Raw genomic sequence first — 18,424 nt, forward strand, 5'->3', positions numbered from 1 at the left:
GCATGCTGATGGGAAGCTTGTGGTTTATTGCTGTCAGAGCACGTGCAAGATAATGGAAATTTCCTACAGCTTAGGAGAAAGGCATGTTTTCTAATACTGTTCATCTTTATAGATAGAGGGAATTAACATGACTAAAATTAATTTCATCTTTATAAGGTCCAAATGATCGGGTTGTACTACTGAAATATTCATAAATGGGGGGGGGAACGGCACATTATGTGTTAACTAACTAACTATTGGGCGGGTCAGGCTGCCCTTGTCACCTGGGTGCAGGCACATCTCTGCCACTGTGTGCCAAGTGATTCCCTTTCCTGTGCAGTTCAACTGGTGTAGCCTTATACCAAAACAAACGCATCCTCTGTATAACACAACTTACAGAGTTAATGATATTCTATATTTTTCACCTTGGTGATGAAGAAGATCCAAAACTGCTTTGTAGCAGCTCTTCATAAAAGAGAGTGATCAGTAGTGGTTAGTAGTTGTTAGAGCTTTGGGCATTCCCATTTTGACATTTACTTGATTTGAGGTGGCTGGGTAAGGTACATACATCTTGATATGTGAGTTTGTAATGTCACATGTTCAAAAAATTTAGCCTTAAATGGCCAAGAAGCTCCACTCCATCCTGAAATTTGGATGAGTGATTAGAGGTGAAGCTGGTACTCTTACAGCTTAACTTAATATGGACTTTGCTGTGCCCAAGAATATCTGACTTGCGATTTGAAACCAAAATGGAATAAAAGGCAAAATAGAAGGTGCTTCAGTCTATTGTCTGCTTGAAGCAATGGCCTCTTGTAGCATTAGACTACCTGTGCTGATGTGATCCATTTCAAGCATCCTCATCTTTGTTTTACTGTTGCAGAGTCTTTTCTTGGTTTCCTTTTTTTCTTCAAAACAATTGTTTGCTTACCTACGTATCTTAAAAGACTACAATGGAAATAATAAACCCGCCTTCTAACATAAAGCAGATGCAAAAGGGGACGAGTGTGTTATAGACAGCAAATTGCCATTACACAGCTCACAATCAGATTTTCATCTGTTCATGTAGTGCACACCTGTGGCTTGCTGGCATTGCTCTTGATTAGAGCGTGAGAGATCTTAATGAAAAACAAAGCTGGGATGACAAGAGACTACACGGCATACAGGGGTTACTTCACACATCCTAAGAGAGTGAAAGTCTAAACAAGCTGGTTTTGGAGGGAAGGAGCGTGCCTGGGTGACTCTGCAAAGGGGACCGGGGCCCTGCTCATTGCTGCCTTGCAAATAAGGCATTTTTGTCTGTAGGTCAAGTTCATTTGGGCCAGTTGAGCGTGGTGGCCGATTTCTCTAGCTTACTTTGAGAGCGAGTAAGAGTATCCTGGGCAAGCATCCAGCTTTTGAAGTACAAAGAAAATAACCCATAATCTATATAAAATGCTGGTGGATGGAGAAGGGAGGAAATTCACAGAGAATAACTGAGTTTGGGAACAACTGTGTTAAAAGTAGAATGCAAAGGGAGTGTGTGTGTGACATTAGTATTTATTTTAATTTGAAAATAAGATCTTTGAAACCTTTGAGGTGAGCAGAGGATGAGCTCTCACAATATGATATATTTATTAGTAAAGTGAAACCAAGCATTCCAGCTGAAGCTGAAATTCCTTTTTCAAAGTGAGTGCCCCCCCCCCCCCCCCCCCCCCCCAGTTTGCAGAGTTTGGGTTCTCTCTCTACGCCCACTCCCGCCCCTTCTTTCCCCCCCCCCCCCCCCCCCTCCTTGGTAATGTGCTGTGGCTCTGATAACGTTAATGGGCTTTGCCCCACATGGAGCAGTGAGTGTATTGTACCACTGCTCACTGATCCCAGGTCAGTGTGATGCGTGAAATCAATTTATTTGAATCTCTTTGCCTGTATAGGAATTTGGCAGCATGCCAGTTGTTTTCATTTAATGTTCTTTGTGTTGAACACTGACAAGCAGGCATGCTTTTGTACTCCTCTTTCTTCTGGGCTCTTCTGTTTTCAGCCAATATTCTATTCTGTGGATTTTCCAGAAAGAAGTAGGAATGTGTTACCTTTTTTAAAAGTAATTTTTGTTTAAATAGCCTTTAAAGAGTGTAGAAACTAGGTCAGTCATAGAGCACTCTGTGTTGGGTTTTCACTGCATATAGGTGGCAATACTTGCCTTTTCCCGTTTCTTAAATTGGGGGGAAAAAGAGAGAAAACACGGGTCTATTTTTCTAATGATTCTATGATTTATTCGCTATTGTAAGATAAAGACTCTTCAATAATGCTTAAATCAGAACAATTATATTTCCAAATAAGTGAATGTCTGGCAGTTGGGTGGACAAACTGGAAATATTTTTCAGGATCTTTCTCATTTTGAGTAATGACGTTAAAGTAAGCATTAATTTGGGAATCCCTTGTCTCATCTTTCTGTCTGTTCTTCCCTTCCTCGAGATACTTAATATTTTATATGGCTAGCTGAAGAACAGCTACCCAAAAGTATCCCATTCTTTCCTTTTTCCTTTCTTTTTATGAGACACAGCAGCAAGGTGTGTGGAAGAGAGCAAGTAATTTAGCCCTTCTTAAATAAAAATAATAATAAAAAAATAATAAAAAGGAGTAGGCAGCAGCAGATATTTCCAGGAGGATTTGTTTTAGGGCTTGGTGTCGGGAGCAGGAGAGGCTGAGAGCAGGAGTAGAAGACTCTGTTGATGCTCCGGGCAGTTCGTGCGGAAGTTGATATGCAGAACCGTGGAGCCGAGGCGCAGGGGTCAGACTCGTACACATCAGCCCCGTTTCCTTGTTTAATTACCTGAGAGCAAAACATCCAGGCCGGGAGTGTGTGAAAACCCAGTATCTTGAACAGCAGTTTGCTGCTCTGACATCCTGCGAGGCCAGCCCGGTCTGTCCGCACACGTCAGGGCTGGTTCCTGACAGCAGGCTATCTCTGCCGGGCCTGGGTTCCTTCCATTCAGGAGGCATTGTGTGGAAGAGGGTTTGGTCAGGAATTTGAGGTTCCTGCCAGTTCTTCCAGCCCGGACAACCCTGTGACAGATAGGCCTGTTTTTTTTTTTTTCTTTTAAAGAATAATAATAATAATAATAATAAAAAAGGGCTCTTTTTAGTCTTTCCCTTGTAATTCTGGCATTGGTATAATACCGACTAAAACAAAACATGTTAACCCTTTTGCTTCTGAATTTGCTGCTTTTTCCTTCTACTTTATTCTTTCTCCCCTTGCTTGGCCTTTTTTATTTTCAGAGATAAAATTTTCTGAAGGAGCAAATTCTTTCAGGTGGAGTTTGTGCTGTGCAGCAAATAAACTTTTGAAAAATGTTATTTTTTTGCAGTGGATCATTAACATAATCGTCATTCTTGGCATTTTGAGTTCTTTATTTTCAGCATGCTTGGCAACGTTATTTTTATTCATCCCATGGATTCAAACCAAGCCAGTGTTTGTTCTGGCATGGCCCATTAAAACAGTGGTAGCAGCTATCAACTGCTGTTCTCATTATTCATGTGATTTTCTTAGATGTCCAGCTTGGTGTTCAGTTTTAAAATGTTGGGATAGGGTCATTATAGTCCTTGTTCCTTGTAGCTGCTGTTTATTGAGGTTCCTCAACAGGCTGAAAGTGCGGGTGCACAAGGCAGGGCTTTGTGCACCGGTCAGGTTTGGGCCCACAGATGCAAAGTGTTCATTGGGATGTAAAGCTCAAGATTATAGCTGAAAGATACTGAAGTGTTCACTTAGATAATGGTCTTGATTTTTTTTTTTTTTTTTATTTTATTTGTGAAGAATTAAAGTACGGCTTCTTGTTTGAGTGATAAGTGAAGAATATGACTCCTGTTTGGATAATTTTAATGCTCTAGTTTATAGCACAGTGCTGTTGATAGTTCTGGCAAAACTTAAGATCACGAAATACGAGTAGTAGAGGGAGGGAACATAGTATGACTTTGCAGCAAAAATGAGTATAGCATGTGACTATTGGCCTTTTATTGTTGTGGGCAGAAGCTGGTCAAAGAAAGATGCTTGTGGTTGTAGGAGTGGAAAAGGAGAACTGAAAGAACTAAGGTTTAATTTTCTTTTATACTGAAGGGTTTTGGTCAGCCTTTAGGGTTGTGCCAGCAGTCTCGGAGAACTTTTTCACGTGCTGATGGTTTTGGGTACCTTGTGGGCGAGATTGAAATTGTTTGAGCAGTAACATATATTTTCCCTGCTAATATGTCATGAGGTTTTATAGTGCAGTTTTAAGGGCACACCTTTTTTCTTGCATGCAGACATTACCAGGAAGGGTTTCGGGGACCCTTCATTAAAATAAGGTAGCCTTCAGTGGGCATATGCAGCCAGGAGTCAGTGACAACGCAATGGAACCAAGAGAGTCATTATGATCTATTGTGCCACTAATCCTCCATCTAAGAAGGATTTGCAGGGGATGGTGCAACAAAAGAGCTGTTATAGTGTATCAGATCGATAATCGTGATCTAATAAACTCTTAAGTATGTACATGATCCTTCACCTTTAGAATCAGGCCTCCTTCATTATGAGCTCCTCAGGCTAACTCTGGTGTAAAGGTGCCTTTAAAAGTGAATTACTTAGACATGTAATTTTAAATATCTTTAAAGAAGCCATAGTTTTAATAAGAATTGCTTCTACCTACTGGATGAAAAAAAGATGGCTTATGCATTGTGGTCAGTGTCATGTTCCTATAGGATTTGTACACATAAAGGAATTAAGTGTCTATATGAAAGCGCTATTTGTTAGTTAAACCTTTACAAGTCATAGAAGTCATGTCCCTCCTTCCAGTGTTTTACATGCCTTTATGTTTTTTGCAGAGTTCATAATCTAATGAACTGTCCATGACCTTTAGCCAACCATTGCTCACCTCAACCAGTGGCATAGTAAAATGAAAGTTCTCCATGGACGCATGGTGATGACAGTAACCACACTGCCTTTCCTCCCACCCATTGGGTGCCTAGCTCCTCTTTGAAGATGGCAGAAAATGATAGCCTTTAGTCCATGGTTGCCACCTCAAAAATGCCTCAGACATAATGGTTTTAAATCAGCATTCTTTTTGAGAAAATATTTATTTTGGGCATCTCTGCAAGTCAGCGCTGTGACAATCTTGCTTAAGGATAGTTCTCATTGGTAACGGTTCCCAAGCTGGTTCGAGCTTCATTAAAACTGGCACCTTGCATTGTGCCCAGACACTTACTGCTGCTCTTTGCAGATGTTCAAGTGTGAAGTGGTGTAATTTGCTCTTGGTATGAAATTCCACTTCATAATCACCTCTGCATTCTTCTGCTTCTCTTCTGAATGGCTACAACGAAGCACCATGTGGAGTACAACTCAAATAGATAAAATGAAATTATATTTAAAGGCCTCAAAGCTCCTCGCCATTCCTAAAGAAGCAGATTTGGTATATTAGTTTCCCTTAGCTATGATGGGATTTGTCTGGGTTGGACTAAAAGCACAAAGCTTATATCAACACATTGTGTTTCCAGGGAGTGTGATGTGCTCCTCTGATTGCACATTAAGTGGATCCCGTTCTGGCTCAGTTTTGTAGTGGAAACCTAACTGGCATAGCGTTTGTCCCTCAAGGTCAGTGTTGGTTATTGATCTTTAATTTACATTTTAATTGTGGGTAATATTTTATGATAGTACTTACAGCTTCAAATTCTGGAACTTCTAGCTTTCAGGGCTAGCAGAGGTGGGAGAGGATGGATGTCCAAGGCAGCAGGAGCAGAGACTGGTCATGCAGTGGACTGGAGATGGGAGATGTGTAACAGAGTGAGGAGGTGGCCCAGAATCAAGAAGGTAGGAGTAGATGTGATGCCAGAGAGAAGACAGAGGGCACTGAACAGAAAAGTGAGAGAAAACCATGATGGAAGGTGTAAGTAAGGAAACAACAGAAAGAAAAAGGTTTCTTTGACTAAAACCAGTACCTTCCGTTTGTCACTCACAAACGATAATGCTTTTCCATCATCAAGGGTTGAATGAGTCTGTGTACTGTTTCTGCTGTGTTTCCAGATGCTGAGCTGCATTAGAGCAGTTCACTTCATAATAGTGCTTTGCCATTTTAGCAATTACAGGGTCTGCCAGTGGGTTGTCCTATTATAACTGTGAGAAGACTCATCCATAACCACTTTTCTGTTAGGACTTAGTTCTCTTCACATAAAAAAGAGCCCACCTGCCTCTGTGCCATTAGACCTTTTCATTCATCAGGCAAAGTTAAAATACTTGATGAGGAGGTGGCTTTCTCACCTGGCTCTGGAAAGCAAATAATTTAAATGGAGAAATAATGCTTAGCTGTCCTAGGTATGCTCAAATATTTATTTACAGTCCCCATTCACTGCATTCTTGAAATTACTCAGTAGTTGGTGGATGTCATGCGAAAATAAAGGCATTAATAGTAAACACCAGCATACCATACAATGGCACTGCTGTGATGTTACTGGCACTACTATGTGTATAAACACATAACAAGGCATACAGAATGGGGCCGGGTTTCCAGCCCATTGTCTTGGAGGCCAGTGTAAAGATTTTGCAGCCTTATGCAAGACTAAGCTTTATTTTCTGAATGCTTGTTGGTTTGTTTTACAAGAGCAACATTGTCATTATATTGTTGAATATGCACACGCACACACACGCACACACACACGTATATGTTGAATACTACTATTCTTTAATTTCCTTTATATATCTGATGACTATTGTGGGTTGAAAATTCATATTGATACTCATCAGGAACAATAACTTTGTGAGAAGGCCTCTCTGAACAAAGCTTTTGTACCATTATAAATGTAGTAAATAAGTACAAATTGATCAATATGTGACAAAAGGGTGAAGAAGGGAGGTCAAGAGGTAAGAGTATTTCCATATAAAACATGTTTTCCCTTTTGAAAATGGCAGGAGCATAAATAAATGTTTTGTATTGCTGTGTATTTGCTCCACCTGGTGGATTTTCCTGAAAGTGTTTTTAATCCGTGCTAATAACAGGAAGCTGTCTTTAATTAAATATAAAAGTCAGTACCAAAAGTAAAGGCTTTTTTTTGGTTTGTTTTGTTTCGTTTTGTTTTGAGTAGCAATAGCATTGCAAAAGGCAGATTTGGGAAAAGATTGATATTTGATATTTCTCTTGGCCACACTCGGTCAGTACAGTAATCTCTATGAAAGTGTAGCGTTCCAAATCAATTAATGATAACAGTTTACTCTTGGACTCGTCTAGAGTTTAATAATTACAAAGTACAAATCTATGGCTTGTTGGGGTTATATGTGATCAGTGAAAGTGAGGGTTTGCTATGGCTTCTCCCCTTAAATTTTGAGCCCCCCTGATGAGAAGTAGCAGTACTATATAAAAAAAAAAGTTACTATGCTTAAGTGTTACCGCTGTACATCAGCATAAAATCTGTCTGTCATTAAGCTAGCTTTGCAAGCATTGTTTTCTTTGGAACTCGTAAGGACTCGGTTATGCTTTGATCATCTCATTGTTCTCCTTAGGTTATTTTTTTCCTTTAGAGTGTAATGGCTCCCTAACAGAAGGTGAAGTTTAGAAAATAGTGTCTCCATATGCAAGGGATTTGGAGACCTTTTTATTGTCTTTAAAAATGTCATTCATAGTCCTCATTAGCATTTATTGTTGCAAGCGTACAAGCAGAAAATGTGAAATTGGTATGTCATGAATAGCTCCACAGAGCTCTAGAGCCCTGAAATTTTGCCTGCAGTGTGGTGTGGGGCAGGCATTGAGAGAAAGCTGGCCAGATGGCTGCCAGCACAGAGCAGAGCTGCAGGTTTTTGTCTCTGGTGCTGAGAGGAGGGAAAGTTCACTGGAGCATACGCTATCACCCCTTGCGTTTTAACAAAACTAACTCGCCATCAGTCAAAACGGGGAGGTGGTGACATTGAAACAAAAGTTTTCAATATGATGTAACAGTCCTTGTCAAATGAATAAAATATGTTTAGTTAGTGTCACAAATATTGACATGTTACAAAGAAAAATGCAAGGCTCGAATTTATGGCTAGTGGTAGATACGCTTTCACACAAATATGCTCTCACATTATCTTTATTATGAAAATCCTATGCATTGAAAAGACATCGATTAGAGGTCAAAACTAGGGTTAATATACTACAGCAGGAGGAGTTTCCCTACCCATGTTAAATGAGCAAACACTTGAGTGTCAAGTCAAAAAGCAACTGATAGTTTGAAACCTTTTTTCCTTCTTCTTTTCTTTCCTTTTTGGATCTTAAAATATGACCCTAGTTCAGCAGGACCAGATATTCTTGTTCAGGCTTCTCCAGGTCACACTGAATGTATTCTTTCTCCTGTCAGTGAAACAGCATCTTTGGTATTTTTCTTATGTCCTTTTAGAAATAATATCAAATCAATATCAAATTTTCTAAAGTGCTTCAGTGATGTCTATGCTCAGATAGTGTGGTAATTTCCTTTGAATCTGTATGATGATGGAAATTAACAGTCAATTCTAATTTACTTTGCCCACACTATAGAAAACACTGTATTTAATAAAAATGCAAGACAGAACTTGGTTTAGACCAGATCAAGTGAAAGAAATAGACACCAAAACAGGTACATATATGTGAGTTTGTCCACGTGAGTGTTCTTAATAACATGTATATATAGAGCAAAAGAGTTTGCATTCTTTAAGACCTGAAGCCTACATGTTGGCCCTCCCATTCTGAGTCAGTTAATTTTTGGTGGAACTGTTCTCCTACAGTAGGTCTTTATGTGTATTTTCATAATTTTGAAACCTGAAATACTCCTGAAATGCCACTGGGATTTCTGGCAATGTACAACAAGGATGATTTTTTTAATTTTATTTTTTTTATTCCAAGTTGCTAAGTCTGACCCATCGCCAAAGTTGCCTTTTCTTAGCAGATGATTTGAAATCCTCTTCAGAGGACTAATTTCTGATTATCCTATTGAAATAGTATGACTATTCAGTTTTCTTAACTGAAAAAACAGATGAATGCTTTCTCACCTCCAATGAATTTAATCCAGTAATAGAGGTAACATGATGAACAGTTTCTCTTAGATAACCAAGAATATTTTCTTCCTAGCTTGGTGACTAGCTTTCAGCTATTGAGTATTTGTGTAGGTAATCTCAATTAGTCTGCATTTCACAGAGCTATGTATGTTTTAAGGGTCCCATTTGTCTTTTTTCAGAAGTCCAGAAAGCCTTGCCAATAAGGAAATGCTTAGGGAAATGTTTAGTGTTATCTGGCAAATGTTTTGTGTTGCATGCATTAAGAGCTACTGTCAGCAGATAAGCATGTATCTTATTGGAATATTTTAAGTCCGTTTCCAAGCAAAGAATTAGAAGTTTAGAAACAAGTGCCTTTCTTGAATGGCTTGAGCTCTTTTGTGGTAGTGCAGTAAAAACAAGGGAGGCTAGGTACAATGTCATGGAAGAAGTCATACTGAGGGTACCCGGTACAGGCCTAGGTGACTGCTGTCGCACCAGGCGACAAGAGATACTGGGTAGCAAGAAACTAGTGAACTTCTCCTGAAGGTATTGCCTACACTGTACTTTGGTTGGACAGTCAACTGAGTAAAGTTCAGAAAGCATCCAGAAGTGGTCATCCCCTGCTTCCCCCGCCCCCCCTCCCCGCCTCCATCAGCTCTACAGCTCACACATTAGGTGGGTTTGCCCCGTCAGTGGGATGCCTTAAGAAAACACTAATAGCTTCCAGCTGGGTGGAAAATCAAAACGTTTGGGGGCTGACAAAACTACCAGATTTGAATTTGAAAGCCCAGCTAATGCCTCCATTTTTATTTACCATTCGCCCATAAAAGATTATTTTCCAATATGTCAGCCTCATTTGGTGGCCAGTGGTCTGAAAGTGAAAGCGGAACAAGCAAGCAGGGAGATCTGGACATTAGTGAGTCCGCCCTTTCAAGCTGGTGTGCCACTTTGTGGAATGGCCTTCCCTGAGATTGGGGGGGTCCTAATGACCATTCATCAATGCTCGTTGACTGATCATTGAGTGCCTTCTCATTCAGTTTATCAAGTCTTGCACATAAAAAGTCAGAATAAGCATTATTCAGCTTTGTTAAAGCCAACTAGGAGTAAAATGCTCCATTTGAACCCATTTTGCCCTTGGTTTTTCACTTTGTTAATGCAGTCCTGCTTAAATGAGTGCTTTTATTGGGTCTGTTAGAATATCTGAAACTATTAATTCTCTTGTATTGAATAGCTGGTGGCAGGCCAGAGCAGATGGGGTAGAAAACTATTTGGTTGGGTGTATTGCTTTCAATTAGGATCAATGAGGTTTCAGCTCCTTTGAATTAACTCACTTAATACCCACTGTGTGAAGTCACAATGTATCACAACAGTCTGCTATAAGTAGAGCGGGAAGTTGAGAAGTCCTACAGAAAAGCTTTGAGTTAAATTCTTCCTTCACTGTTAATAGAGAGCTTTCATTAACTACAGATGCATTTCAGTGGAGTTCCAGTCCCTGTTATTAAGCTAGATTTGCGCAAAAGGCCATCTCTGTATCTTTAAATGGTGATCATCTGGAATTTCTTTTTTTTCCATCAGATCCATGTCTTACAGACCTTATATCATCCACTGCATAAAAATCTTCTTTCCCCCCTTTCCAACTATATGATTATGGGGATTGTTTTGCCTTCTTTACCCATTTTCAAATTCAAGAGTTGTAGGGGATTATTTAAAATTATTTTGTTAAGTGTTTTGAATGATTGTCAAAGAAGGAGCTGATTCCCATCCAGGAAGGTGTAGCATAATGTGCACCATAAAGAAACTGGCTGAAGATTATCTTCTGGATTTTTTACTCTCTTTATATCCCTTTGGTTTTGTGGATTGCACATAATACCAACTCTTGTGATAGAGCAGAATTGTTCCTATGTTAAAACCACTTTCTTCACCAAGAATAGAACCGTTTTACAGAATGGGCTGTCCACCTTTGCTTGGCCTGCTAAAATTTCAGACCTGGTGCAAAAACTGTTAGGACAAGCATTAAGTGACTGAATTAAAAATGGGGTAGGGTGGGGAAAGAGAATAAATATCCACAGATATTTATTCAGGGAGGACTGCCAAATGGGTTGCAGCCTGCCTCAGTGTATTAAATAATGAGAGGGGAAAACTATTCATGCAGCTGGCTGCTTGAGAAAATGCTGAAGTAGTCTCAGATGCACAGGCATTCTGTTAGCCCCTTCCATGAGCAGACTTCTAGGTGAGAATCTCCAGGGATCCAGGTTTTGTTGACGTGGATCAATTTAAGTGGCAATTACTGTAGTCAGATAACAGCTTAAAAAGGCTTTTTACACACAGAAAAAAGATGCATAATCACACAGCATATGGAAGTTCAATTTCGTGAACCGTGGTCTCTGGATTTACAATGTACTGATATTAAGACCTTCTTTTAGGAGTGAATATTGTTAGGTTTTATTAAAATGCGTCATACCTTTGACACGTTACTTTCTACTCTGAAGCTGATTCAGGCTGCATCTATGTTGATGAAAGGTTGCATTTCCAACTGTGAAAATGTTTTTCCTTTCATATAGACTACAGCATTAAAAAAGAAAAAAACAACACAGCAAATACAATACTAACTGACTGGTTTTAATAGTGCATCAAATAATAAAACAAAAAGAATGGTAAATTCTTTCAGGGCCTCAGTGGTGCAGACTTTGTCTCCCTTTCCCTTGTTTCTCTCCCTTTCCCCCCTCTACTTTCCCCCCCTTCATGAAAGCAGTCTGTCATGAAAATGTTTTCGTGTTTCGGTGTTTCTCTTGGGCACTCTGGCAGTCAAAAATCCATTATAGAGAACTTCATTACAGTAGGTATTTGATGTAGGTGCGCCTCAGGTAGCAGCAGTGTTAGATTGTTAGTGCCAGGGTGCTTTACTGGGGCTCCTTTGCTTCTTTGACTGTCTTGAATTTGGCACTCCTGTGTTTGGAGTCTCTCCTTTTTAAATGAAGCTTAAGGGTGGCACTTAGCATTAAAAAGTTATTGTGGAAATATCAGTAAATGAAGTGATTGATTTGCTTTAAATGAGAAATATTCATGAGTTCAGTCTGGATATTGGAAGGGTTGTTATTTTTTGCTTAATTTCACATGTGTGTCCTTTTCCTAAATAGATCTTTATCAGGCTCTGTGGCAGCTAGAGGAAGGAAGAGGAAGACCTGAAAGCAGAGTTGTTGCTGTGTAGTAGAGGCAGAAGATGGCATAACACAAAATCAGGGAGATGCATAAATAAGTACAAAATGATTAGTCGTGCACTGACAAGAATGCAGCTCCTGAAGATCTGACTTGAGAATCGCTGCCTTTCTGTACGAGTTTAAATCTATACTACAAAGGCAAAGTCAGAACCAGGATCTGCGAACTAATTGCTGGAGGAATACTCATTACTAAAGGGAGAAGCTTTTGCAAGTGCTAAATGGGAGGAGAATTTTAAAAAAAGATTTTTTTCCCCTTGTGCCTGGAATTTTGTGCAAGGCTATGTGTACTACAGAAGGCATGCAAGTCAGGCGTATGTTTCTCCTAAGAGGCAAAGATGTTTTACAAAGGACTAAAGAGGGACTGCTGAGAAGAAAATAGCCAGCTTTAGATAAAGCACTATAACAAAGACTTGTAGTTTTATGTATCATGGTGTCCATTAAAGCTTAATAGGGAAGAGTGCATTGAACCTAGCCAGGCATACGTTATTCATGTGAAGGATAAACATTTAAGGGGTGTGCAAAATCAGAAATTGGGAGGACATGATTGTTCAGCTCTTGAAAAAGCTTTACAGGGAAGATTTTGTTTTCATCCCCCATGGATCACCAAGCAAGGTAAAGGAGAGTAAGCTGCGAATGTTTGGAACATATCAATGCAGGAATCCCAGGGGGTTAAAAGCACTATAGTAAAATAAAAGTGGTCTGCTTTCTAAGTGTGTTCTATTTTACACATACTACTGAGAATCTGAGAAAGGGAGTGATTTTGATACTTTGTTCGCTATAGTAAAACGGCATAATAATGACAAAAGTGTGGGGAGGGGAGGAAGAGGAGGGGGGACTCTCATATATCCTTGTGCACGTTTTGAATTTCCAGCTAAATAAACAAACGTGGTCCTATGGAGTGCAAAATTATGGCTGTTAAAATAAAGAATGAATTTGTTTCCACTTTTGGAGGAGAGCTGATTCAAAGCGATGCGTTTCTCTTTAATTGTTGTCAGCAGAAGAAAGGGTTAACTTTTAAAGAAAAAATGAATAATTCAGTGTTTGGCTTATCACTCTGCATTTTAGTTTCTATTCTTTGGTCATCTGGAACTTGGTGTGAAAGGTAGAGTAAAAGGAGTCAGCTGAGGGGAGCCGGGGTTGTGATAATTTGCACACACATCCCTGTCATTGTTCTGCCTGAAGAGACAGGGCTGGGTTCAAGGCCACATGTGCTCCTGTCATCATTCACATTTCTGCTCCAAGTGCAATACAGAGTGTCAGCTCTCCATCTGTCTTTGCCTGGCAAACGCACGCGCCCAGCATCCTGCCTCCAGCTACGCTGCCACAGCCAGTTCTGATGGCCCTCCTCGCTTCTCTCTGTTCATTCCAGAACAGGAGGCACTGAGCCCTAAATAAGCTTGCTTTTAGGAGAGAGCCATTTACAGTGTGGTATATTTTATCCAAGGATGCCTGGTGAGTTGAAATTATTGCAGCTCTTTTGGTTTTAAATGAGGAAACGCTAATTGTTTTTTTTGATGGTATTTTTTCCCTTCTTGTTCTTGTTTTTTTTCTGTCTTTTAATATAGAGGGTGATTTGCAAGCTGATACGGGTACAGAGCGATCGTGGATGCTAATTCTGTTGTGTATATGTTTGGGGGAGGGGAATTTGTGCAAGGGAACTGCCAGAGATGATACTTACAGCAGGACTGGATGTTTCAGTGAAAAGGAATAGAAATAGCAGAAAGTCACCCGCTTTGTGGGTGCAGGTCTCTGCACGGGGGATCATTTTTTTGAAGAGAAATACAGCTTCGGGCTGGCTTTCATGACTGCCAGCTGTACCTTGAATCTGCAAACATTTGATCGGTTCACCCATCAGCTGAAATTATCTCTCTGAAAAGCTGTTTATGTTAAAGAAGTGAGGGAGATTTATAAAACAAATTATTGCAGCATTGTCCTAAACCGTAGTCCTTAACTGTCACCAGGCAGATCACTGAAATATGTTGATTCAAAATAAAACAATAAAAAAATCTGCTGCATTACAGGGACTGCTGTGGAGCTGGAAATTTTTATAGGTTGGTTTCCTCAAGAAAATATTATCCTTGGATCTTACGATCACTTGTCTAATTGATAAGTGTTATTGCCAATGAAAACGGTGCTTCTATGCAGGGTGATTTGTCTGAGGGGTTTTGTGAGATGCTTGACCACGACCAAGTGGATTGAATTTGGTGTGTTTGTTTTTTTCCCCTTTGGGAAGGACTGAAGAAAGCCATGTGCCTGATTATAGCAGCCTGTGTGTCTGGATAAAAAAAGACAGGGCTAGAGATCCTACAGCTGGCTGGTTCTTGTGGATTATTTGGGTAGGACAGGCAGAAGAGGCTACGCTTGATCACAGAGAGTCTGTACACCTCGCAGATGGTGTTTTGAAACAGTATCTGCCAGTTTGCTGCAACCACAGTTGCATGTAGGTATTGCCAGTTGTTGGAAGAATGTTTTCCTTTTAGGATTTTTATACACGGTCATACCCCACTGCTGGTATGTTTGCTGATCCTCTGGTTGTAACAAGAAAGTGGGCTCTGTTTGCTCAAAGCACAAGCTAAGAGGATTTATATGGTTGAAATATGGGCAAATTAATTTGCATAGATAACAACTGAGGACTATGAAAGGTCAATTTAACCCTTTAGACGCCAAATTTGATTTGTATGCATTACATTCCTGGGAATGTGGTCTTCATTAGAAATACCACGGTAATTCATTAATTTGGAGAACTGTGCATTCTGCATAATTTGAAGCCACTGACATTTCCCTTATGTTTGTATGAAACTCATCTTCTCATGCAGTTTACTATTGGTGTATTTTATTAAGATATTTAAATGTACTAAAACGACACAATCTTACTAGCTTTGATCCCTCTGTGCATTATTTGGGGCTATTGGCAAACTGTTGGAATGCCTAGAGTGGAGGTTTTTGAAAACCTATTAAGCCTTTGGCATTTAAATTACTTAATCTACCTGCTGGTTAAAATTTCATGCATCTTTAATCAAAATGGCATGCGCTGCAGTCGAGTATGTATATCCTTATCAATACTCGTTAAGCTTTACCATTAAATAAATCTTTAATTTCCAGCATTCTCTTAAAGCAGTAGCAAGCAAGAAGTGTGTTGTAATGTCAGCTCGGAGTGTTAGAAAACCTTGCACTTGGATACAGAGAATACACTAACAGCTGTGACTGGGAGCATGTGCCAGAATGGAGATACTTGAACAGATCTGACACTTGGCTATTTTTGACACCCATCTGCACTTTTTTACTCTCCTCTAGGATGAACTGCCTCTCAATCTGTTCACAGCATATTTTAGCCCTTTAATATTGTGGTGTTTGGTTTTTTCAAATGGGCATTATTAGCCATCTGGGGCAGATTTTGTATTTTAAAAGTAAGCACATTATGTACAGGAGATTAAAAGGACGTGTATTTTTATGTAATCTGATATTATGTCTGTGCCTTTTGTATATGTGTGAAGTCTTGATTTCAGAAGCATCCCTTCAGTGATTCTGACATCTGAAGTCCTTCTTTTGGGGAAAGAACAGGAAGTAATAAGAATGGATTCTGCTTTATGTGTAATGATAACAGTTACACAAACTAAATTTGCCCTTTAAAGATGAACTGCTCCTACTGTTACAATTGCGACTGGCCACTCACCTCCTCACTATCCTGACAGGGCAAAGTGACAGCAGCAAGGCTTGCTAATGAGAGGCTGTAAAAGCAATTCAGACCTCTGTTAAGGCACTACTGCAACTCTAAGCAAAGTCTCTAGGAAGATAATCCTGTTAACATGCAGCTTGCAGTAACAAAGTTAACAGTTTTGTCATTCTGTGTAGTGAACTCTAGGAAGTGTTTATCTCTAAATAATTGATACCGAGTGTTCAGGTCTAATAACATACACAGGTTTGTCTGATTACTGTGAATGTGGTGTGGCTTTTTTTTTTTTTTTTTTTTTTTTTTTTTTTTTTTTTTTTTTTTAGCTGTTTATTCCGGACTTTATTTATGAAACATTACAAATCTATCAGTCATTTTATAGTACTTTCAAAGAACAGATGTTGGCCTACAAAATGCTTTATTATTGCCCATGGCAGTATTCAGCATGGTTTCCTTAAAAGGACAATCAGTGATCACAGTCATTGTAGCTCAGAAATAATGCTGCTCTTTCAGAAGATGGCCTGGTATTAGGTCAGACCACCCTTTCTTTACTTCTGCTCTCCAGATGTGGCTGCAACTTTTTTTTTTTTTAAGTTCATGTTTCAAAAAAAATGGGTTTGTTTTCAAAATCTGGTTTTACTTAAGATATCTCCATCCTGGAGTGCATTTCATAAATTGCCCACATATTTTTCTTAGCAGAGAACTTAACTGGCTGTAATTTTTAACACATGGCCACATCATGTGATATTTTCAAAACATTTGCACATAGCTTTAAGAAGGTCCCAGCAGAAATGATCCATCATCTCACAGCCAGCCCGTTTCTTAACAGCATATCTGCATTTTCCATTTAGCAGAGCTATATATTATTAGCTTACATTTTGGGTAGTAAAACAGTGCATTGCTGATTGTAAAACATGGACTTTATTATCTGCTGAAAATTGATTTGGCATTTATAGCCACTGTGTACTAGAGTGGCTTTCTGGTTTTAACATTAGTGCTTGCAAGTGATGATTTGTTTAAAGAACAGAAACAAAATTGCCATGGACATAACTGTTAGTGTCCTAGTAACTGAACATTTGGATTATCCACCTGTTTTTTAAATACATGCGTCTAAATGCTGTTGTACAGCAAAAGTCTCCTAAGAGTCCATTAACCGACTTGTTCTAAGTTGCAGTTGCTATGCTGTTATATTAGGACAATTCTGTGTCTTACAAAACAAGTTTCCTGCCAAACAGGGAAAATGTGTCTGGAAGTACTTAAGTCTGAGTGTTATCCTTGCATCATTATTCCAACCATCCTACATAATGACTTTATCTTCTTCGGGATTCAGATGGGAGAAAAAAGCTGTCTCCCTAATAGGACCGTGGGTCACTGGGTTCTTCAGATACATGTTATAGGGTTTGAAAATCAACGTGTAATGGCTTGGTTTTCAAAGTATTGTAGTCTCTTCTTCTTTTATGGTAGTAATACACTTCAAAATCTGCATGACATTATTGCCCTTACTTTTAACACATGGGGCTGTGAACTGCATCTTGCTATGAATGTATGGAAGGTAACTAACACATCAGGGAATGCAGATCGTGCTGCAGAAATAGCTGTTAATATATGTATTTTTAAATAGGCTCCCAAACACTCTTCCCATCTGAAGATGTAGTGCTTTCCAACTCAGACCTTTAGCTGGAGAGGAACAAACAAATCAGTTTCTCAGGACTGGTACTTCCTTGGTGTGCATAGGGTGTTTAGCACCGATCACATCTTGATTTGAAGATTTTAGACTCCACACATATTTACTGCACAATCATTGTATCTTCCAAATCAATGTGATCTGTGTACATGCAATTAAAAAAAAAGGCTTGAATACCAATTTTGGCTAAATTCTAAAATGATGTGGCATGCCAATTTGAAAAGTCTGAACAGAGAAGTTAATACATCTAAGAGTAGAAGGAAGACATGATATCTGGTCCTTTTCAGGACCTGTACCAGTTTTCTGGTTTGTTTGCTGCATCCTTTTCTCTTCCAAGTATGTACATCAAGAATAACTCTACAAAACATCATCTGAAGCCTGATCTCTCGCTACCAGGCCACAGACTAAAGCTAAGTGTACAAGACAACTTCTGCATGTCAAGCAGTATCTGACTTCCAAATCCAAAATTGCATGCCTCAACTCTCTCCTCATTACAGATGCATCACTGTTACAGCTTTAAAGTTTCCTGAGCATGTTGAGCTGTATCTGCGCATGCTAAGATCTGTCTCAGTATCAATAGGGTTAAGCAGGCCAGTGCTGAGTTCACACCTATATATTTTCAGAATCGAAGCATTCCTGTGCCTGAGGTCGGTTGCACAGTTGGAACTGGTAGGTACTCGGAGGAAGCCCAACACATATTCAGAAACACTGGTCTCTTCACAAGTGCAGGCTTACTTTTTGTTCCCAGAAATGTGTGCGATATGAAACGGAGCGGAGCCAGCGATGCTGAGGCGAGTAGAGATTAAATCAGGAAATCCATAGGGCACAGCAGCGCATGGATTTTTACTTGTACGGAGACATAGTCTAGCCATATTGGCCCGCTTGGCAGAGCTGATTTCATT

General features: G+C 39.5%; 1 protein-coding gene across 13 annotated transcripts in view; it reads left to right on the top strand.

Annotated features, from left to right (window-relative positions):
- Positions 1–18,424, top strand: part of RUNX1T1 (RUNX1 partner transcriptional co-repressor 1) — a 206,604-nt gene that overhangs the window by 112,166 nt on the left and 76,014 nt on the right. Inside the window, exon 3 of one of the 13 annotated variants that reach the window (XM_080381732.1) lies at positions 5,661–5,785. The exons of 11 other annotated variants lie outside the window; for them this stretch is intronic. Coding sequence is in view for 1 of the 2 variants with exons in the window: in XM_080381745.1 (XP_080237871.1) it covers positions 13,614–13,620 (7 nt within the window). In the remaining variant the exon portion in view is untranslated. One more of the 13 variants, XM_080381745.1, reaches the window with a different exon arrangement.

The sequence above is a fragment of the Falco punctatus genome, assembly GCF_963210335.1.
Source record: "Falco punctatus genome assembly, chromosome: 3".
In the NCBI taxonomy this organism is placed as follows: domain Eukaryota; kingdom Metazoa; phylum Chordata; class Aves; order Falconiformes; family Falconidae; genus Falco; species Falco punctatus.